This window comes from Choloepus didactylus, chromosome 13 (genome assembly GCF_015220235.1).
Source record: "Choloepus didactylus isolate mChoDid1 chromosome 13, mChoDid1.pri, whole genome shotgun sequence".
Lineage (NCBI taxonomy): Eukaryota > Metazoa > Chordata > Mammalia > Pilosa > Megalonychidae > Choloepus > Choloepus didactylus.
Window position 1 is genome coordinate 17,249,573 of NC_051319.1, and position 24,024 is coordinate 17,273,596.

The window sequence follows — 24,024 nt, forward strand, 5'->3', positions numbered from 1 at the left end:
TTTATCCTGTTCCTCTGCCTCCTCTGATATGGTGTTCTTCAGGAGGCTGAAAAGCCCAATCTCCTAGATTTTCGTTTCAGACTACACTAAAAAGACTACTCTGCCCCTACACAGCGGCTACTGCCGCTGCATATAGGCGAAATTCGGTGCACAATCTCTGCGCTTGCGCACCGGTTCCCGACCCCTTCCGGCTGGGCTTTGGAAGTGCCCGCCCCGGCGGCTCTTAGAGGCTCTCCCACTGTACAGAGCCCGGCCTACGTTGAGTAGCGTTTCCACGCCCTCTGTCACTGTCAGCAGTGGCGCCAACCTCTCTGCGCCTGCGCCAACTAGGGACTTCTGCGACCATGACAGCGACAGCTGGGGTCCCCGGTAAGCGCCCATCCCCTCGGGATCCAGCTCCGCGCCGGCGCACGGCACTGGCGTCTGGCTCGGTTCGCAGCCCGTCCTTTCTCTGGCTTCTTGAGCCGAGATCAGGGTGCTTTGAGAGACTTCCCTGACAGCAACCCGCCCTTTCCCGGCTGGGGATGGACCCCGGTCGGCATTCTCGGTGCACGTCCAAGGTCGACACGACCTGAACCTTGGTTCCCGGGAGGGGCATTAAAGGACAAGCGTTTGTGGCGGTGAAGAATCTCAGGAATGATGCTTTTAAAGGTCTTGGTTGGAATAATAATGCCCCATGGGGAGTAGGTCATTGTTTAATCTGGTTACTCTTGGGGAATTAGGCGAGAATGGGAAATGCAGATGAACGGGTATGACTGGGCATTATTCCAGCTTCTCTTTGCACATCTTTTAGAAGCTGATGATTAGTGTGGCTCTGTTGATTGACTCCTGGAATCGGAATTGTTTTCAGCCCGCGCATACAGTTCTACTCCAGAAGGTTACAGTATCTTTTATGTAAACTTATGTACTCGCATTAGACACACTCGGTGACGATTCTTTTTTCCAGTTTCACTGTTTTTCCTGATTGTAAATGTAACACATTCTCATTATAGAACATTTATAAAGTAGAGTATACTGAAGTAAGACAAAACTTAATAATGCCAGTACTCAAAGGCACCACTAGTAACATTTTGGTCTATATTTTAGCAGTGTTGTCTTTTTTTTTTTTTTGCTTTTTTAAATTCAATTTTATTGAGATATATTCACATAACATGCAATCATCCAAAGTGTACAATCAGTTGTTCACAGTACCATCATATAGTTATGCATTTATCACCCCAATCTATTTTTTGAACATTTTCCTTGTACCAGAAAAAATAATAAGAATAAAAGTAAAAAAGAACATCCAAACCACCCCCCCCACCGTATTTTTCATTTAGTTTTTGTCCCCATTTTTCTACTCATCCATCCATACACTGGACAAAGGGAGTGTGATCCACAAGGCTTTCACAATCACACGGTCACCCCCTTGTAAGCTACATTGCTATACAATAGTCTTCAAGAGTCAAGGCTACTGGGTGGAGTTTGGTGGTTTCAGGTATTTACTTCTAGCTATTCCAATATACTAAAACCTAAAAAGGGTTGTCTATATCATATTGCATAAGAATGCCCACCAGAGTGACCTGTCAGCTCCATTTGGAATCTCTCAGCCATTCAAACTTTATTTTGTTTCATTTCGCATCCCCCTTTTGATCAAGAAAATGTTCTCAATCCCACGATAGCAGTCTTGACTTTTAAGATCACAGTATATGTATTCTTTTGTTTCTCTGTGTCTTCTCTTAACATCTCCATGTCCCAAAGTCTTTTTACAAGCATGATTTTGAGTGATTGAATTGTATTTCTTCATACAGAAACACTATAATTTACTTAACTAGTCTCCTAATATTGAAAACTTATGAGTTTCCTGTTTTTCTTGTTATTAGAACTAATACTGTGATGAACATCTTGGCACTGTTCGTTTTTTATTTTTTTTTTATTTTTTTTTTTAACTCTGGAAAGGAGTCCTGTAATAGGAATTACTAGTTCAAAGGATGGGAACAATTTTAAGGCTTGTGCCAAACCTTCATAAAGCAGTTTATTCAGACCAGAGCTTCCCTTTTATAAACCTTTTATAAGCCCTTTTCTTTATATTTCAGTATAAATTCATTTTTATGAAAACCCAAATCTTGGATGGTTTTAGATTCCTGGGCTGCTCAAGCAAATACCAATGCAATGGTTTGGCTTAAACTATGGTCACTGTTTAGAGACTGGGAAAATGTCCAAATCGAGGCATCAAGACTATGCTTTCTCCCCAAAGACTCTGGGATTCTGGGGCTGGTTGCTGGTGATCCTTGGTTCCTCTGTCACACAGCAAGGTCAGTGGTAGCATTCCTGATCTCTTCTTTTTCAGGTTCTGTTTCAGCTTCCTGTGGCTTTCTCTCTGTTGAATTTCATTCTCTTATAAAGGACTACGGTAATAGGATTAAGACCCATCTTGACTGAGGTGGGATACACCTTAATTGAAGCAACCTCATGAAAAGATCCTACTTAGTGGGTTTATACCCACTGGAATGTATTAAATTTAAGAGCACGTTTCTCTGTTGGAATTGCAGCTTCAAACCACCACAGTCACCTTCAATCCCTCTATCCTTCCCCAGCCCTACATAACCACTTCTCTCTCTCTAAATTGATTTGTACTTACATTTTATATAAATGAAATCATACAAAATATAGTACTTGTGTCTGGTTTCTTTCACTAGGCATAATGATTTTTTTAAAATTATTATTTTTTTTTGAATAAGAGAAGTTTGAAGTTTACAGAAAGGTCACATAAAAAATACAATATTCCCATGTACCCCCCTGTTGTTGACACTTTGCATTAGTGTGGTACCTTTGTTACAATTGATGAAAGAATATTAAAATATTCTAACTATAGTCCATAGTTTACATTAGGTGTATTTTTCCCACATACTATCCTATTATTAATATCTTATAATAGTGTCATACATTTGTTGTAATTCATGAAAGAACATGCTTATATTCATACTGTTAACTACAATCCATCATCTACAATAGGGGTCACTGTGTTATACAGTCCCATGTTTCATCTTCTAACTTTCCTTCTAGTATCATATATGACCCCAAATTTCCCCTTTAAACCATATCACAAATTTAGCACTGTTAATTACACTCACAATAAAGTGCTACCATCACCATTATCGATTTCCAAATATTTACAATCAACCTAAATAGAAATTTGTCACAAATTAAACATCAGCTCCCCATTCTCTATCCCCATTGTATCCCCTGGTAACCTATATTCTAGATTCTAACTCTATTGGTTGGGTTATTGTAAGCACTTCATATCAGTGTAATCATACAATATTTTTCCTTTTGTGTCTGGCTTATTTCACTCAACATAATGTCCTCAAGGTTCATCCCTATTGTTGCATGCATCAGGACTTCATTCCTTCTTACAGCTGAATAATTTTCCATCATATGTATATACCACATTTTGTTTATCCATTCATCTTTTTGCAGTTGTGAATAATGCCACTATGAACATTGGTGTGAAAATGCCTGCCTGTGTTTCTGCTTTCAGTTCTTCTGGGTATATACCTAGTAGCAAGATTTGACCAGATCATAATGGCAAGTCTATACTTAATTTCCTGAGGAACAACCAAACTGTCTTCCACAGTGGCTGCACCATTTTACATTCACACTAGCAGTGAAAAAGTGTTCCTATTTCTCTACATCGTCTCCAACACTTGTAGTAGTCTGTTCATTTAATAGTGGCCATTCTAGTACATGTGAAATTATATCTCATTGTGGTTTTGATTTGCATTTACCTAATAGCTAGTAGTCTTTTCATGACTTTTTGGCCATTTGTATTTCCTCTTTGGAAAAATATCTGTTCAAGTTATTTGCCCATTTTTAAATTGTCTTTTTATTGTTGAGTTGTAAGATTTCTTTATATATTCTGGATATTAAACACTTATCGAATATGTGGTTTCTAAATATTTTCTCCCATTGAGTAGGCTGACCTTTCACCCTCTTGGCACAGTCCTTTGAAGCACAAAAATCTTCAGTTTTAAAGAGGCCCCATTTACCTATTTTTTCTTTCATTGCTTGTGGTTTGGGTGTAAAGTCTAAGAAACTACCAGAAGATCTTTTTTTTTTTTTTTTTTTTTTTTGACTCCCAAGTTATCTGTTTATTTATCTATGTTCTGTTCACTATTGCTCTGTATATGCTTGTTAACAGTATATAAGAATTATGACAGATCATCTTTGGTTGTACATTTGTCAGTTAACATTTAAAGATATTTTGTGATTTAACCTAGTCATCATAATTTATTTTGAGTTTTATGAAAAAACAGAAGTTGAAGGTTAGAATTTTCAGCCATTTTTACCTCATAAAAATGTGCATGTGCTAATCTGTTGAAAAGAACTCTGATTTCCCTGCCTACAACTCATTACAAAAGTCTTCATTCAGCAGTCCCAGATCACCTCACAATCCTGTATTTTAATTTATTTTTCATTAACATGTCAAAAGGAAAAACTCTGAATTCATGTCTGAATTTTGTTGTAAAGTATTCTTGATAGTTATTTTTCCCAGTCTGATATTCTTGGTGTGGACTCCAACTGAACACCTTTTCACCTTGATTTTAGTGTTGACATTTCCTCAGTATGAGAAATTTAACATTGATGGGTAAATTGAAAACACCAAAGACTTTTCTTCATTCTATAGATACATAGAATGTATTACACAATGTGAAACTTCACATGTATTCTACACATTGCTTTGTAAATAAATAATTTCTTACATTTTTTCATTGAGTAGACACTCCATCAAATATTATATCTTGTTCTCCTAGAATATCCTCTTCCTAGTAAGGATATTTCTGTCCATTTTTATGGCTTAGGAGTTATTCCTACTCTGAGCTATACTTGTATACTGAAGGATGGAGCTAAGCTGAAATTTATTATAGGTAATTACAGATTTTGTGTTCATCCTAAAATAGTAAAATCATGTTATTTAAAGATAGATTGTAACTAAAAGCATTTACCCATTTATTACATTGAGAGATATTTATTACACTCCTGTGTGAATTCTTTTATTTTAAATGGTAGAACTGTGGCTGAAGGCTCTTCCATAAGCAAAACATACTTAATGAGTTCTCTGATGTCCAATAGCAGAATAATATCTAAAGGTTTTCCCACTTAGATGGGAGAAATGTTTTCTCCCCAGTGTTAATTACCTTATGTCATCTGAGACTATCAGTGAAGCATTTCCCACATACATGGCAGGTGTATAGTTTCTTCTCACTGTGAGTCCTTTCATGTAACCTAAGTTTACCACATAAATGGAAGGATTTCCCACATAGATGGCAGACATAGTTTCTCCCCAGTGTGAGTTTTCTCATGTTGCCTAAGTTTATTATGTACATAGAAGGATTTCCCACACAGATGGCAGACATGAGGTTGCTCTGCAGTGTGAATTCTTTCATGTCGCCTAAGGTTACCACAATGACTGAAGGATTTCCCACATATATTGCAGACATTGGGTTTTTCCCCAGTGTGACTTCTTTCATGTTGCCTAAGCTGACCACATTGACTGAAGGATTTCCCACATATATTGCAGACATACGGTTTCTCCCCAGTGTGAATTCTTTCATGTTGCCTAAGGCTACCACAATCACTGAAGGATTTCCCACATGTATTGCAGTCATTGGGTTTCTCCCCAGTGTGAATTCTTTTATGTCGCCTAAGGTTACTACATTGACTGAAGGATTTCCCACATATATTGCAGATACTGGGTTTCTCTCCAGTGTGTATTCTTTTATGTTCCCTAAGGATACCACAACAATTGAAGGATTTCCCACACATACTGCAAACATGGTTTCTCCCCATTGTGAATTCTTTCATGTCGCCTAAGGCTACCACATTCACTGAAGGATTTCCCACATATATTGCAGATATTGGGTTTCTCTCCGGTGTGTATTCTTTTATGTCACCTAAGGTTACCACAACGATTAAAGGATTTCCCACACATACTGCAAACATATGGTTTCTCCCCAGTGTGAATTCTTTCATGTCACCTAAGGGTACCACAATATCTGAAGGATTTCCCACACATATTGCAGACATATGGTTTCTCCCCAGTGTGAATTCTCTTATGCAGTTTGAGTGCAGAACTATCAGTGAAGTCTTTCCCACATACATGGCAGACATATGCTTTTACCTCAGTGTGAGTTCTCTCAGATTGTCTGAGGGTGGTACTATCCATGAAATCTTTCCCACATCTATGGCAAGCATATAGTTTCTCCACAGTGTGAATTCTTTCATGTTGTCTGAGGGTAGAACTACCAGTGAAGTCTTTCCCACATAGGTGGTAGCCATATGGCTTTTCTCCAGTGTGTATTTTCTCAAGTTGTCTAAGGCCAGAACTACATCTGAAGACTTTTCCACATAGATGACACTTATATGACTTGCATTCAGTTTGCATTTTCTTATTTTGACCAATGAATGAATAATAATTGAGAACTCTTTGAAATTGTTTGTTTACATTAGGTTTCTTTCCCATGTTAGTCATTGTGGAGTGAGTGAAATATTCTCCCCTATCATTACTTTCAAGGGGATCCTCTTCAGTGTGAGAAATCTTTGTCTGGTTGGTAGATGTGTCTTTCTTAGGGATATGTTGCATGGTTTTCATTTCTTCTTTTTTATGGTCAGTTTCCCTGCCTGGACTCTGTACTTGGAGAAACCTTAATCCTTCTCTCCACAGTTTTCTTCGTTCTGACTGTGAAAGCACTTCTGATATGCAGATCTGATACCCCAAGAACACCAGATGATTGATATTTTCCAGCATAACATCTCTGAACATCTTTCTCTGGTTCATGTCCAGCATGGCCCACTCTTCCTTGGTAAAGTTGATAGCTACATCATTGAAGGTCACTGATTCCTCAGGGGTCCAGGAGCCCACTGAGCAGCATGTCATTCAGATGTTTTCATCCCTTCATGGTCACCAAACTGAAGAAGGAGCACTTCCCAAATATGATCCTGTTGCTTGATGCAGATAATAGTCACACTGAACCCAGCAGGGTCTCCAGGACCTGGCTACTCCCCGCCGCCATTTCCGCAGCCTAGGGGCCTTTGCCTGCTGTCGGTGGAGGCCTGGGCACCAAGGTGGTGCCAGGGGCGGGGCCGCGGGGTCACGGGCCACCTACCAGAAGATCTTGAAGATGCTGCCCTACATTTTCTTCTAGGAGCTTTATGGTCCTGGCTCTTATATATTTAGGCCTTTAATCCATTTTGAGTTAATTTTTATATTAGGTATGAAATAAGGATCCTCTTTCATGCTTTTGCATACAGATATCCAGTTCTTTCAGCATAATTTGTTGGAGAGACTAGTCTATCCCAGTTGAGTGGACTTGGCAACTTTGTTGAATATCTATTGCCATAGATGTGAGGGTCTATTTCTGAACTCTGATTTCAATTCCATTGGTCTATATATCTAACTTTATGCCAGTGCCATGCTGTTTGACCACTGTAGCTTTGTAATATGCCTTAAACTCAGAAAGTCTGAGTCTTCCAACTTCATTCTTCTTTTTCAAGATGTTTTTTGACTATTTGGAGCCCCTTACCTTTCCAAATAAATTTGATAATTAGCTCTTCTATTCCTCTCAAAGAAGGCCCTTGGAATTTTGATTGGGATTACACTGAATCTGTAAATCAGTTCAGGTAGAATGGACGTCTTAATGATATTTAGTCTTCCAATCCATGAATATGGAATGTCCTTCCATGTATTTAGCTCTTCATGTTTCCTAGTTTTCTGTGTACAAGTACTTTACATCCTTGGTTAGATTTATTCCTAGGTTTTTGATTCTTTTAGTTGTGATTTTAAATGGAATTTTTTTTCTTGATTTCCTCCTCATATTGCTCATTACTAGTGTGTAGAAAAACACTACTGATTTTTACCTTTTGGTTTTGTATCCTGCCACTTTGCTGAACTCATTTATTATCTCTTGTAGCTTTGGTGTAGATTTTTTGGGACTGTCTGTATACAGGATTCTGTTGTCTGAAAATAGTGAAGGTTTTATTTTCTCCTTTCCAATTTAGATGCCTTTTATTTTTTTTTCTTGCCTAACTGCTCTAGCTAGAACTTCTAGCACAATGTTGAATAACAGTGGTGATACTGTCTTGTTCCCTGTCTTGTAGGGAAAACTTTCAGTCTTTCACCATTGAGTACGATGTTAGTTGTGGGTTTTTCATATATGCCCTTTGTCATGTTGAGGAAGTTTCCTTCTATTCCTATCTTTCGAAGTGTTTTTATCAAGAAAGGATGCTGGATTTTGTCAAATGCCTTTTCTGCGTCAAGTGAGATGATCATATGGTTTTTCACCTTCTATTTGCCAATGTGGTGTTTTACATTAATTTATTTTCTTGTGTTGAACCACCCTTGCATACCTGGGATAAAACCCACTTGATCATGGTGTATAAATCTTTTAAAGTGCTGTTGGATTTGATTTGCAAGTATTTTATTGAGGTTTTTGCATCTGCATTAATTAGAGAAGTTGGTCTGTATTTTATTTTCTTACAGTAATCTTTATCTGGCTTTGGTATTAGGGTGACATTGGCTTCACAGGATGGGTTGGATAGTGTTCCCTCCTTGTGCTGGTTTGGATGTATTATGTCCCCCAAAATGGCATTATCTTTGATGCAGTCTTGTATCAAAGTCTTAATACACTAAGCCAGTATATTAGTGTTGATTGGGTTGGAAACTTTTGATTGGATATTTCCATGATATGACCCACCCAACTGTGGGTGATGACTTTGATTGGATAATTTCCATGGAGGTATTACCCCACCCATTCAGGGTAGGTCTGAATTAAATCACTGGAGCCATATATATGAGGTGACAAACAGAAGAAACTCAGAGCAACTGAGAGTGACATTTTGAAGAGCAGCCGCAACTGAAAGACACATTTTGAAGATGGCTGTTGGAAGCTGGCACTGACATTTTGGAGAATGCCATTTTGAAACACAACCTGGGAGCAAGCAGACGCCAACCATGTGCCTTCCTAGCTAACAGACGTTTTTTGGATGCCATCGGCCATCCTTCAGTGAAGGTACCCTGTCATTGATGCCTTGTCTTGGACACTTTATGGCCTCAATACTGTAACATTGTAACCAAATAACCCCCTTTTATGAAAGCGAATCTATTTCAGGTGTTTTGGAAAACGGCAGCATTAGCAAACCGGAACACTCCTCTTCAAGTTTTTGGAAGAGTTTGAGCAGGATTGGATTAATTCTCCTTGGAATCCTTGGTAGAATTCACCTGTCAAACCATCTAGTACTGGATTTCTCTTCTGTGGGAGGTTTTTGATGACTGATGCAATCTCTTTACTTGTAATTGGTCTGTTGAAGTCTTCTACTATTTCTTCTTGAGTCAGTGTAGGTTGTTTGTGTGTTTATAGAAATTTGTCTATTTCATCTAAGTTGTCTAATTTGTTGGCATACAGTTGTACATAGTATCCTCTTATGATCCTTTTTATTTCTTTGGGGTCCATGATAAAGACCTCCCTCTCATTTCTGATTTTATTTGTTTGTGTCTTCTCTCTTTTTTTCTTTGTCAATCTAGTGAAGGGTTTGTCAACTTTATTGAAATTTTCAAAGAACCAACTTTTGGTTTTGTTGATTCTCTCTATTGTTTTTTTTCCCCAATTTCATTTATTTCTGCTCTAGTCTTTGTTATTTCTTTCCTTCTGCTTGCTTTGGGATTAGTGTGCTGTTCTTTTTCTAGTTCCTCCAGGTGTACAGTTAGGTCTTTGATTTTAGCTCTTTCTTTTTGAGTGTAGTCATTTAGAGCTATAAATTTCCCTCTCAGTACTGCCTTTGCTTCACCCCATAAGTTTTGATATTTTGTGTTCTTGTTTTCATTCACCTTGAGATATTTACGTATTTCTCTTGCAATTTCTTCTTTGACCCATTGATTGTTTAAGATTGTGTTGTTTAATGTCCATATATTTGTGAATTTTCCAGTTCTCCACCTGTTATTGATTTCCAGCTTCATTCCATTGTGATCAAAGAAAGTGCTTTGTATAATGTGAGTCTTTTTAAATTTTTTGAGACATGTTTTCTGACCCAACAGGTGGCATGTCCTACAGAAAGATCCATGAGAACTTGAGAAGAATATATGTCATGATGTTTGTGGGTACAGTGTTCTGTATATGTCTGTTAGGTCTAGTTTATTTATCCTGTTATTCAAGTTATCTGTTTCCTTATTGATCCTCTGTCTAGATGTTCTATCTATTGATAAGAGTGGCATATTGAAGTCTCCAACTATTATTGTAGAGACGTCTATTTGTCCCTTCAGTTTTGCCAGTGTTTGCTTCCTGTATTTTGGGGCACCATGGTTGGTTGCATAAATATTTATGATTGTTATTTCTTCTTGGTGGATTTCTCCTTTTATTAATATATAGTGTCCTTCGATGTCTCTTATAACAGTTTTGCATTTAAATCAATTTTGTCTGATATTAGTATAGCTAACCAGCTGTTTTTTGTTTATCATTTGTGTGGAATATCTTTTACCAGCCTTTTCCAGTTGCTAAGTTGCCACAATACAATATACCAGAACTGGATTGGCTTTTAACATGGCAGTTCATTCGTTCACAAATTTACAGTTCTAAGGCCATGAAAATGCCCCAATTAAGGCATCAATAATATGCTACCTCTCTGAGGAAAGGCCAGTGGCATCCGGGGTAACTCTGTCACATGGGAAGGCACGTGGCTGGCCCTGCTGAACCTTCTTTCCTGGGTTTAGCTTCTGGTTTCAGTGGCTTTCTCCAAAATGTCTCTGGGCTTCTGTCTCAGCTCCTCTCTTAGCTTCTCCCTGGGGCAAACTCCAGTTTACATATCTTGGCTTCTCTTCAAAATGTCTCTCTCAGCTTCTCCAAGAATCTGGGTCTGTGTCAGCTCTGAACTCTCTTAAGGACTCCAGTAAAATCATCAAGACCCACCTTGAATGTGGGATCACATCTCCATGGAAACAGCCTAACCAAAAGGTCCCACCCACAACAGGTCTGCCTCCACAAGACTGGATTAAAAGAACGTGGCTTTTCTGGGGGATATAATAGATCCAAAGCAGGACATAACCTTTCATTTTCAACCTATTTGTGTCTTTGGGTCTAAGGTGAGTCTCTTGTGGACAGCTTATAGTTGGAGCATGCTTTTTTTTTTTTTTAATTAAATTCAGTTTCATTGAAATACATTCACACACCATACAATCATCCATGGTATACAATCCACTGTCCACAGTATGATAACATAGTTATGCGTTCATCACCACAATCTATCTCTGAACATTTTCCTTACATCAGAAAGAACCAGAACAAGAATAAAAAATAAAAGTGAAAAAAGGACACCCAAATCATCCCCCTATCCCACCCCATTTGTCCTTTAGTTTTTATCCCCATTTTTCTACTCATCCATACACTAGATAAAGGGGGTATGATCCACAAGGTCTTCACAATCACACTGTCACCCCTTGTAATCTACATTATTATATAATTGTCTTCAGGAGTCCAGACTGCTGGGTTGGAGTTTGGTAGTTTAGGTATTTACTTCTAGCTATTCCAATACATTAAAACCTAAGAGGTGTTGTCTATATAGTGCATAAGAATGTCCACCAGAGTGACCTCTCGACTCCATTTGAAATCTCTCAGCCACTGAAACTATTTCGTCTCATTTTGCATCCCCCTTTTGGTCAAGAAGATACTCTCAGTCCCACGATGCTGGGTCCACATTCATCCCCGGGAGTCATATTCTGCATTGCCAGGGAGATTTACACCCCTGGGAGTCGGGTCCCACGTAGGGGGGAGGGCAGCGAGTTCACCTGTCGAGATGGCTCAGTTAGAGAGAGAGAGGGCCATATCTGAGCAACAAAGAGGTACTCAGCGGGGGACTCTTAGGCACCATTACATGCAAGTTTAGACTCTCCTTTGCGGTAATGAGCTTCATAAGGGCAAGTCCCATGCTCGAGGGCTCAGCACATCAAACCGCCAGTCCCAATGTTTGTGACAACATCAACAGCAGTCCAGGTGAGGATGTCCAACACATCCGCACCTTCCCCCAGATCCTTGGGGCTGGGGAGGGGGAGGCTGTAAATATATTTTTTATTATCTGCCCAAATTACTCTGGGATGTGTCACTATTTCACTCCAGCCTATACTAACCTACCGTATCTCACTTCCTATTCAAAGTTCCATGCAATTGTGGTGTTTGAACAAATCGACTGTAGAGTTGTACCGTTTAGAAAATTTAGATCCTGTACCAAATAGATATCTATTCCCTTGGTCTCATATGGAAGTTGAAGTTTTAAAACACAATCAGTTTCAACCTTTACCCTTTGGCCTGGCTTGCCCTGGTCTTAACCAGACCTGGAGCATGCTTTTTATCCATTCTGTGTATCTGTTTTGATTGGGGAGTTTAATCCATTAAGATACAACATTATTACTTGCAAGGTAGTTCTTATTTCAGCCATTTTATCCTTTGGTTTTTATATGTCATATCTTATTTTTGTCTCTTTTTAATTACCCTTACTGATAATCTTCATTTTTCCCACTACACCAAGCCTCTTTCTCCTGTCTTTTCCTTTCAGCCTGTAGTATACCTTGTAGGGTAGATCTCTTGTTGACAAACTCTCTCAATTTCTGTTTATCTGTGAATATTTTAAACTCTCCCTCATTTTTGAAGGTTTTGCCATATAGAGAAATTTTGACTGGCAGTTTTTCTCTTTCACTGCCTTAAATATGTCATACCACTACTTTCTCACCTCCATGGTTTCTGATGAGAAATTGACACTTGATCTTATTGTGTTTCCTTTGTATGTGATGAATCACTTGCTGCTTTCAGGATTCTGTCTTTATCTTTGGCTTTTGACTTTCTACTTAGCATGTGTCTTGGAATAGGTCTATTAGGATTTATTCTGTTTGGAGCACATTGAACTTCTTAGACAAGTATATTTAAGTATTTCGTAAGAGTTGGGTAGTTTTTGGCCATTATTTTCTCAAATATTCTTTCTGCCCCTTTTCCCTTCTATTCTCCTTCTAGAACACCCATGATGCATATGTTTGTGCTTTTTGTACTGTCATTCAAATCCCTGAGTCCGTGCTCAATTTTTTCCATTCTTTTCTCTATCTATTCTTCTATCTGTAAGATTTCAATTATCCTGTCTTCTGATTTGCTGATTCTTTCTTCTGCCTGGTTAAATATGCTGTTGTATGCCTCTAGTTATCTTTAATCTCTTCTATTGTGCATTTCAACCCCATAATTATTTCTTTTTATACCTTCAAATTCTTCTTTATGCTCACGTATTTTCTTCTTAATATACTTTATATCTTTAGCTATATTTTCCTTCATCTCTTTGAGTTGATTTAGGAAATTTGTTTCAACATTGATGCATTTTTCCAAATTCTGTCTCCTCTGAAGTTTTAATTTGTTCCTTTGGTCCATATCATCCTGTTTTTTAGTATGGCTTGTAATTTTTGCTGATATCTAGACGTCTGATTATCTTGAGTTTACTCTGAAGGTCAGTTTCTCTTTCTTGCCTAGAGTTTCATTGTTGACTGGCTTTGTGTTGAGGCTCTTTTTTGACATGTGATCCAACTTATTCTAGAACTTTAGAATTGCCTATGTTTAACTGATTATATTTTTTCAGTTCTTATTCATCTGATTCTTGCCCTGGATATAAGGTACAATTTTTAAGATTGCACTTTTTGTTCAATTATTTCACCATCAGTAGAAAGCTTCCTTTCCTCTCTTCCTTCTCTGAAATTTTGATCTGTTCTGTTTGCTTCTTTGTTGCCTCTTTAGGCTTTTTTCTAAGCACTCCTTTTGTTGTCTCTAGCTGCTTTTGCCTTGAGGGCAAATTCTGGGAGAAGGTTCACTGTGAAGAGGCCTTTCTCAAGTCAGTATTCCCCAGCAAAACAAGGCAAGGGAACCAGGAAAGGGACTCAGACCAGCTCTAAAGAGCCCTGGGGACAGTGTCAGGAAATATGCTAAAAGCCCTTTTCAGAAGTTCCTGAAGCTGTGATTTCCTGGCCTGCCCTTCAGCCAACTATTCCCTGCAGCCCTAAGGAGGCCCTGTATCTTTAAATCTCCACCACCTCTGCCTCTGTTTTGGATAGGCTTGAAACAGTGGCCTCAGAGGTCCCTGTCCAGGGTGGGCTGAAACAGCAGCTCAGTGCCCGGACCTGGTGATCTGAATTTGCTGATCAAAAGCCATGATCAGTGCTCTGCTGTGCCCCTCCCCCACCTCACCCCCACTCCATTCTTGGTGAAGAGGATTTCCACATCCCTGTCTGTATATGGCAGCCAGCCAGGGCCTGGAACTCGAGGTGACCCACCTCAAGAGCAAGGAGTGGGTACCCACAGCCTCTGCAGAGTGAGCTACTCATAGTTCTTCACTGCAGTTTCTCAGCCTTTTCCTCCCGCTCTTCCCTGGATGCTTTACAGTGCTTCCCTGACCTCTGGAGCACCAGAACAGTTTTCTCAGACTGTCCATTGAATGTTTTGGAGGAGGAATGTTTCCTGGAGATCCGTACGTCACCATCTTCCCTGGAAGTTCTTCCCATGTAATTTTTACAAGACACGAAATATTAATCTTGTTTTGTTTTTTTTTCAACCATTTATAAATGTAAAAACATTCTTAGCTTGCCAGCTATACAAAAATAGACATCAGATTGGATTTGACCTGTGAGCTATAGTTTCCCTGACGTAGTCTGTCATATTTTTATAGCTGAGAAATGTTACTTAGCACTAATTTGGTTTTTTAGTAAACTTGAATAACTTAATGAATTACTGTCTGATTACAGTAAAAGTACAGATCTGGAAGTATCAAGAGAAACTCAGAAATTGTTAATCAGCCCAAGACCTTTTCAAGCCACTATTGCCTGTGGAAAATCCAGAATTTACTCCCTTTCAGAGTCATGTGGGTTCAAGATTAACTACTTTTTTTTGTATTAAAATAATTGCAACGAATTTTGCCACTTTCTTGCTCTTATTTTCAGGGTTACAGCCTACCTAAAATAATAATAATACCCTAAATCATAGGTAATTGAAGCCTTCCTAAGTTCTAAGTTTATATGCTGCTGTGGCTGGTAAGTACAAGCTAGTAATTTCACCACTGAAAGGGCAGGAGAAACTTTTTACTTCAAATGTCTTTTAAGTTCTAGAGTCATGGTATTGTATTATTAATTTGTAAGTTGCCTTTATAAAAATTTTGAAAGCAGTGCATTTAGTTGAATGATGCCACAGAAACATCCAGTATCTACCGCTAAATAAACATTTAGGTTTTTTCTGATAACATACACAATTACCACTTCTGTAGGTCATTTGGCCTACCTTAAAATTTCATTTTTAAAAGCCACGTATTTTATCATGAGAATATACTATGATTTCATTATTTTCCTATGTTGGGCATTTCTGTTCTAGCCAATAATTAATGTGTCTTCTAAAATGCCTGTTTTGAGTTGAATTGTGTTCCCAAAAAGATATTTTGAAGTCCTAACCCCTGGAACCTGTTAATGACTTTATTTAGAAATGAGCTCTTTCCACATATATTCGAGTTAAGATGAAGCCATACTGAATGAGAATGGGCCTAATCCGATATGATTGGTGTCCTTATAAGAAGAAAAGAGAAATAGATACAGACCGAAGAACTTCAGGTGAAGATGGAGGCAGAGATTAGAGTTATGCTGCCACAAACCAAGAAACACCAGACAGCCAAAGCTGGAGGAGGCAGGGAAAGATTTTTCCCTAGAGTTTCCAGAGGAAGCATGACCCTGCAGACATCTTGATGTAGGACAAATTTCTGTTGCTTTACACTACCCAGTTTGTGGTTGCCTTAGGAAACTAATGCAATGCCTAATTTAAATATAGAAAGATGATGTCCGTCTATTGTCATCTGAGTCTGAAAGGTCGTGACTATTGCATATGCTAAATAGGACCATTGTTTTGGGTAGAAGACTGGTTGGGGATAGTAGATGTTCCACCTAACACACTCCTTTCTTTATTCTGTGGTCTATGTGCAGAGTCACAGCTAAGTCCTATGCAAATTAGCTAGAAGTTACCTTTATACACCCCTGCACTCTCTGATCAAATTTTACTTTTTCTCCATGTTTTACCTGCAGTGTCTGGTAGCTGTTTTTAGATTTTCAACTGTTTTTAGAATTAATAAACAAATAGTTAAAGAGGATACAATCTTATGGCAGACATTTAATAAACATTTAAATGAATGAACAAGGGAGGTAAGGTTATGGATAACTTTTCACTGTTTTTCAGATTTTCCTCATTGTTCTATTGGGGTATGGCATAGTACAGACTAGTCACAGATTCATATGCTTTTGCTGTTACTTAACTTTGTAGCATTAGGGAAGCCACTTAATCTGAGTCTCAGTTAACTCACATATTTTAATGATTTATTAAGGGAAAGTCTGATCTGCTCAAAAATAGTTGATAAATACGGGAATTATGTAGACTTGTGTTTGCTGGATAAGTCTATAAATATCAACACAGGAGATTTAGCCACTCATATAGATACTGCTAAGAATCGTATTCTGAAATGTGAATATGCAATAAAATATGCAATTTAAGATTCTAAGTTATTAATGTAAATACAGAATGGGGCTTCAGGTGGAGAAAACAATTAAGTTGTACAAAATTTGGAAATTTTTAACGTAACTTTGACTTTACATAAATTGTACTTATATTTATATGAAAATTCCTGCTTTTAAATATTTGCTTCTTACCAATTTTTTTCTTTCTACATACTTTCTTGTGCTTCTGAGGTTCTATCCTATATGTTTACTAATTATTACATTATTTAATATATATATAATGTTTATGTATATTATACAATTGCCACAACATATGTGTTCTCCATTTTTAAGATCTTATATTTTCCCAGTCTAATTATTCTGTTACTTTCCCTCAATGCATCTACCCTTTTTTATTTAAAAAAAAGATTTACCCCATAAAAAACAATCTATTCTTTTTAATGTAAGTGCTGTGATTTTAGGGGCTTGGAGTGAAAATATACTGGAATATTTTCTGAGAAATAATCAGATTACAACAGAAGATGGCGCTGAGATCATCTGGTATCATGCAGCTAACCACAAGGCACAAATGAACGAGGCACTGAAAAGTAAGTCAGGACAATTACTCGTATTTACTTTGAATAATAGATGAATTCAACTACTTTTTTTGACATCTGGGCATATTTGCAGGTGCCAGAGTCTTAGATGATCCAAGTGTAAATTCTGAGCTGATATAAACATTTTTATAGAGGGTCAATTTTGTTTACAAATGAATAGATTTCCATAATGGAAGAATTTTCTTATTTCCCAGAAGTGATTGCTGTTTTCTGTGCCTTATTTGAACCTCTCATATCTTGTATATTGAAGTTATTTAAGTACATTTTTAAAGATCAGGGTTGTGTGCCTTACATATTTTTGTCTCTTTCACAGTGTACTGAGGAAGAGCTCCGTAAATATGTGGATGAAGCCATGATATACTAACATATAAATAATTTCCATGGGCAGCCTTTATGCCTAGGCTAGAAACCAAGCCTTTTGGATTACTGATTCAATCTGTGGTAATATATATCCCTTCATCATATAGCTTCTATAGTAGTGCTTTTAAGCCTTTTCCTTTGAAATAACCCTAGTAGCTGTAGCAGCAGAGAAGAATAAAAGCATATCCCCAGACGACTGAGACATAACTTGAAGTAACCTAGCCCAACAAGGAGATTTCCTTGAAGTTCGATGTTTTATTGCAAAAATTAACTCACTTTTTTTCCCCATCTTACTCCATTATACACCTGGATTTCTTTTATGATAAAGATACAGTTTTAATTTTACAATAAAGATACAGTTTTAATTTTTAAAGGGAGGAACTTTGTCTTGTTAATAATGAATCCCTAGTTCTTGAAACAGTGCCCAGCACATAATAACCACACATTGATTACTGAGTAAATGCATTTAGCAAAAGCAGTGCTTTAGAAAGATGTGCTCTACCTCATCACCATCATCAACACCAGCCCCTAGTTCAAATTATCCCATTTTAAGAAGTGTCCATAGAAAGTAACTGAATTCCTGCTTTCTCTTATTTCCCCAACCTCCCCTGTTATGTGTGTCATGTGTATTATCATACACATGGCTTTTCTGAGTTCTTGATAATAAAATCTTAAGTGCTTATATCTTTTAATGTTTATATAGCTTCTGAAATTTGAGAACCATTTGCAGTTATTATGTTGAGTGGTCTTGGTTTTATATGAGAGTAAATGTCAATAATATAAAAACTATGCATTATTAATCTTTAATGACTAATTTGAATTTGCCTTTTATGATCAGATATGAGAAATTCATAATAAATATGTAAATCTTATAATTTTAATATAATTTCCAATAAAGACAACTCCAAGTTTATAAAAGTATTAGACTTATTCTTGACTCACAGCTACATTTTTTTTTTCTTGTGGTGCTTAGAAAGAAAGACTTGAGGCTAGGAATTCCTGAAATTGAAATTTTTTCTGATTCCTGTGTAAATCAGTTCACCAGGTGAGCTAACCTCTCCAGAAGAATTAGTCATTCACATTTAATAGTTCAATTGTGGCAATAAGCTGCTAAGCCAGTGTGTCCCATTTTTTACTTCAAAAATAATAGAGTAATTTACACTTGAGTGTTTGTGTTCATAATTTTGCAGATCTTGCCTGGTGAAAAACATTTAAAACTAATGTTAAATCAGAGCAGAAATCTTAATTCTTTTCATCACAAGTCTTCCCAAGCTAATTACTAACCTCATATTATTTAGCTTTTTTATGCTTGAGTTGAGTTGAAGTCTGAAAAGACTTGCGATATCTAGACACGATATTTTTCAACTTTTTAGTAACTCATGCCTTATCAGCCAAGGAGATTTGATTCAGTTTTATTTTTTGTAGTTTGTATTAAGAAACCAATGGTTTTTCCCCAAATATAAGAATATGAATATTAATCATAATATGAATATTAAATATTCTTGCTTTTCCAATTGCATTTGCCCTATCCTTCAAAATCATTGATCTCATCAGTAAAGATGGTTGGATTAAAAAAATGAGCATTTGAGATACTCATCTACCCATATGCTTCCACAAAATAGTACATCTGAGAAAATGCTAGAAAAGAAAATTTTAAAACTGCTTTTAAAAAAACTTCAGAAGTGATTCTGCTACTGCCCCTCTTGATAATATTGTACAGTGTGGTGGAGTGGGAAGGTATGTGGACTTCTTTTTTCTTCAGCCAGCTCCAATCTGCTGTTGAATTCCCCTAGGGAATTTTAAATGTCTCTTACTATGGTCTTCAACTCTGTTTCATTCCTTTTCATAATTCCAGTCTCTCTACTGATATTCTCTTTATGTTTATCTATCATTTTTATGATTTCCTTCAGCTCTTTGTCCATGTTTTCCATTAGCTCTTTGAGCATATTTAGGACCATGTTTAAAAAGTCTTTGTCTGGAACATCTCAGTTCTAATCTTCTTATGAATAGTTTCTAATGCTTTAATCTTCTTTGCCTAGGCCATTAACCTCCTGTTTCCCTGTGTATTTTGTAATCTTTTGTTGAAACCTGGACATTTTAATATTTTAATGTGTTATCACTTGTTCCAGTTTGCTAATGCTGCCCATTATGCAAAACACCATTAATGGATTGTTTTTTATAAAGGGATTTTATTGGGTTACAAAGTTACAGTCTTAAGGCCATAAAGTGTCCAAGGTAAGCCATCAACAACAGAGTAACTTCACTGAAGAATGGTCATTGGTGTCTGGAAAACCTCTGTTAGCTTGGAAGGCACGTGGCTGGTGTCTGCTTGCTCCCAGGTTGCATTTCAAAATGGCGTTCTCCAAAATGTTGCTCTTGGGCCTTTTGTCCTCTCCTATCTGCAGCTCCTCTTCAAAATGTCACTCTCAGTTTCTCTCCAAAATGTCACTCACAGCTGCTCTAAGATCATTCTGTCTGTCAGTTCATTTGTATGGCTCCAGTGATTTAATTCAGACCCACCCTGAATCGGTGGGGTAACACCTCCATGGAAATTATCCAATCAAATTCATCACCCACTGTTGGGTGGGTCATATCTCCATGGAAATACTCAATCAAGGAATTCCAATCTAATCAGCACCAATAAGCCCACCCCCACAAGACTGCGTTAAAAATAATGGCATTTTGGGGGACATAGTACACCCAAATTGGCACATCACTGTAATTTAGATTCTGTGACATCTGTTCCTTACGCTTATATCCAACTAGTGTTATGACAGAACTTTTCTTGAATACCAGGAGCTAGAAAAAAAAAAAAAGAAAGAAAAAAAGAAAACACCTTTCCCAGTCTTTGCAGATTGACCTGTATAAGCAATTTCCTTCAGAGCTTATCCATAGAATGTGTTTAGAGAATAGCTCCAGGCCAAAGCAAAGGAGCCTCCCTGGCCCTTCCTATGCATGTGTCTTGTTTTGTACATTTGGTCCTAGGAATTTCCCATTTATACAGATAGGAAGGTCCCCTTTTCCTTAGGAAGCAATTTCCTCACAGTCCTGGGCACTGCAATGTATGTCCTACAACCAGCAATCCCTTGCTCGAGGCAGCCACTTGACTATTCTCCCACAGTGTTCTGTAGGAGAGCTCTGTGAGCTGCCTCCTACATGTAGGGGAAATGCTGGGACAGCGAGTCCCAGTATGGCATGAGGGGTATTTATATATGGCTCCCTCAAGAATGGGGCCAGGGATCTGCACTGGGAGTGGGGTCTGTCTCCATGCTGAGCGGGTGAGGGCTGGGGAAGGGCCAACCAGGCTGCCACAAGATTCTACCACTTTTAAGTAGTCTTTTTCTGGATTCAGCACTCTATCTCTTACTGCAGTCCTTTAACTGTTTTCTGGAGCTTTGAGAAAGATGTTTCTGCCATTTTCTGCTGGTTGCTCAAAGCTTCTCTGGGGGTCAAAGCCCTGAAACTTCTCACTCTGTCATCTTGATCAGGGAGAGGACCCTATGTGTTCTGTTTTTTTGTTTGTTTGTTTTTTGGTTTTTTGCATCATTGATACTTATAATCCCATTAAAGAACCATAGTCATACCTGCCCATTCCCATACCATTAAGTTCACCCTCATTATCATAACTGTACATATTAGGTTATCGTTTCCCCTTCACTAGCTTCTGTCTATCTCTAGGTCCCCTGTATGCTACATTATAAGACACTTATTTTACATTTTTCACAAAGTTCACATTAATGGTAACATACAGTATCTCTCCTTTTCTGTCTGGCTTATTTCACGCAGCATTATGTCTTCAAAGTTAATCCATGTTGTCGTATGTTTCATGACCTTGTTCCTTCTTACTGCTGCATAGTATTCCATCGTGTATATATACCACATTTTGTTTATCCACTCATCTGTTGAAGGGCATTTGGATTGTTTCCATTCTTGGCAATTGTGAATAATGCTGCTATGAACATCAGTGTGCAAATATCTGTGTCACTGCTTTCAGATCTTCTGAGTATATACCGAGAAGTGAAATTGCTGCATTGTAGGGTAACTCGATAACCTGGTTTTCTGAGAAACCACCAAACTGTCTTCCAGAGTGGCTGTACCATTACACAGTCCCACCAACAATGAATAAGAGTTCCAATTTCTCTGCATCTTCTCCAGCATTTGTAGTTTCCTGTTGGTTTAATGGCAGCCATTCTTATTGTGCAGGATGATATATCATGGTGGTCTTGATTTGCATCTCCCTAATAGCTAGTGAAGATGAACATTTTTTCATGTGTTTTTTAGCCATTTGTATTTCCTCTTCAGAGAATTGTCTTTTCATATTATTTTCCCATTTTATAATAAAGCTGTTGGTACTATTGTGATTGAATTGTAGGGTTTCTTTATATATGCAAGATACCAGTCTCTTATCATATACATGGTATGCTGGTTTGGGTATATCGTGTCCCCAAGAAAAAGCCATGATCTTTTAATCCAAGCTTGTGGGATATTTGGATTAGGTTGTTTCCATGGAGATGTGACTCACCCAACTGTAGATGATACTTTTGATTAGATTATTTCCATGGAGGTGTGGCCCTGCCCTTTCAGCCTGGGTCTTGGTTAGTTTGCTGGAGCCCTATAAAAGCTCAAATGGAAGGAGCTCAGTGGTGCAGATGAGAAAGACATTTTGGAGAACACCATTTTGAAACATAGCCTGGGAACAAGCAGATGCTAGCCACATGCCTTCCCAGCTAACAGAGGTATACCGGACGCCATCGGCTCTTCTCCAGTGAAGGTACCCTATTGTTGATGCCTTAGTTTAGACACTGCTATGGCCTAGGACTGTAAATTTGTAACTTAATAAATCCCCTTTATAAAAGCCAATCCATTTCTGGTATTTTGTATAACAGCAGCATTAGCAAACCAGAACACATGGTTTTCAAATACTTTCTCCCATTTTGCTGGCTGCTCTTTACCTTTTTGACAGATTTGTTTGAGGTACAGAAGCTCTTAATTTTGAAGAGGTCCCATTTATCTATTTTTTCTTTCATTGCTTGTGCTTTGAGTATAAGGTCTAAGAAGCCACTCTTAATACTAGGTCTTGAAGATGTTTCCCGACATTGTCTTCTAGGAATTTTATGGTACTGTCTCTTACAGTGAGGTCTTTGATCCACTTTGTGTTAATTTTTTTATAGGTGTGAGATAGGGGTCCTCTTTCATTCTTTTAGATATGGCTATCCAGTTCTCCCAGCCCCATTTGTTGAAAAGACTATTATGTCCCAGTTCAGTGAATTTGGAAGCATTATCAAAAATCATTTGACAGTAGATCTGGGGGTCTATTTCCAAATTCTCAATTTGATTCCATTGATCAATATGTCTATCTTTGTGCCAATACCATGCTGTTTTGACTACTGTGGCTTTCTAGTAAGCTTCAAAGTCAGGAAGTGTAAGTCATCCCACTTCGTTTTTCATTTTTTAGAATGTTTTCAGCAATTTAAGGCATGTTCCCCTTCCAAATAAATTTAATAACTAGCTTTTCCAAGTATGCAAAGTAGGTTGTTGGAATTTTGATTGGAATTGCATAAAATCTGTAGATCAGTTTGGGTAGGATTGACATCTTAACGACCATTAGCCTTCCTATCCATGGACACGGAATATTTTTCCATCTCTTTAGGTCCCCTTTTATTTCTTTTAGTAAAGTTATGTAATCTTCTGTGTAGAGGTCTTTTACATCTTTGGTTAAGTTTATTTCTAGGTGCTTGATATTTTTAGTTGCTATTGAGAATGTAATCTTTTTCTTGAGTGTCTCTTCAGTTAGGTCATTTCTGTTGTACAGGAACATTACTGACTTACGTGGATTAATCTTGTATCCCATCACTTTGCTGAATTTGTTTATTAGCTCAAGTAGCTGTGTCCTCAGTTTCTCAGGGTTTTCCAAATATAAGATCATATCATCTGCAAATAATGACAGTTTTTCTTCTTGTTTCCAATTTTGGATGCCTTTTATTTCATTGTCTTGCTGGATTGCTCTGGCTAGAACTTCTAGCACAATGTTGAATAATAGTGGTGATAGTGGGCATCCTTGTCTCATTCCTTATTTTAGAGAGAAGGCTTTCAGTTTCTCACCACTGAGTGCTATGCTGGCTGTGAGTTTTTCATATATGCCCTTTATCATATTGAGAAAGTTTTCTTCAATTCCTACTTTTGAAGTATTTTTATCAAAAAAGGATGCTGAATTTTGTCAAATGCCTTTTCAGCATCTATTGAGATGATCATTTGATTTTCCCCTTTTGATTTGGTAATATGTTGTATTACATTGATTGATTTTCTTATGTTGAACCACCCTTGCATGCCTGGGATGAACCCCACTTGGTCATGGTATATGTTTTTTTTAATGTGTCTTTGGATTCGTTTTGCAAGTATTTTGTTGAGAACTTTTGCATCTGTATTCCTTAGGGAGATTGGCCTGTAGTTTTCCTTTCTTGTAGCATCTTTATCTGGTTTTGGTATTAGAGTGATGTTGGCTTCATAAAATGTGTTAGGTAGTATTCCATTTTC

At 37.7% G+C, this 24,024-nt stretch overlaps 1 protein-coding gene across 3 annotated transcripts in view; it reads left to right on the top strand.

Annotated features, from left to right (window-relative positions):
- The first annotated feature begins 273 nt into the window (after positions 1-273).
- FAM151B (family with sequence similarity 151 member B) overlaps positions 274-24,024 on the top strand; it is a 46,967-nt gene continuing 23,216 nt past the window's right edge. The window contains exons 1-2 of one of the 3 annotated variants that reach the window (XM_037801787.1): positions 274-369; positions 16,996-17,121. In XM_037801787.1, coding sequence (XP_037657715.1) covers positions 345-369; positions 16,996-17,121 — 151 coding nt within the window. In that variant the 5' untranslated portion in view covers positions 274-344. Of the gene's footprint in view, positions 370-16,995; positions 17,122-17,443; positions 17,572-24,024 lie in introns of those variants that run through there. The other 2 variants (XM_037801788.1, XM_037801789.1) reach the window with 2 other exon arrangements.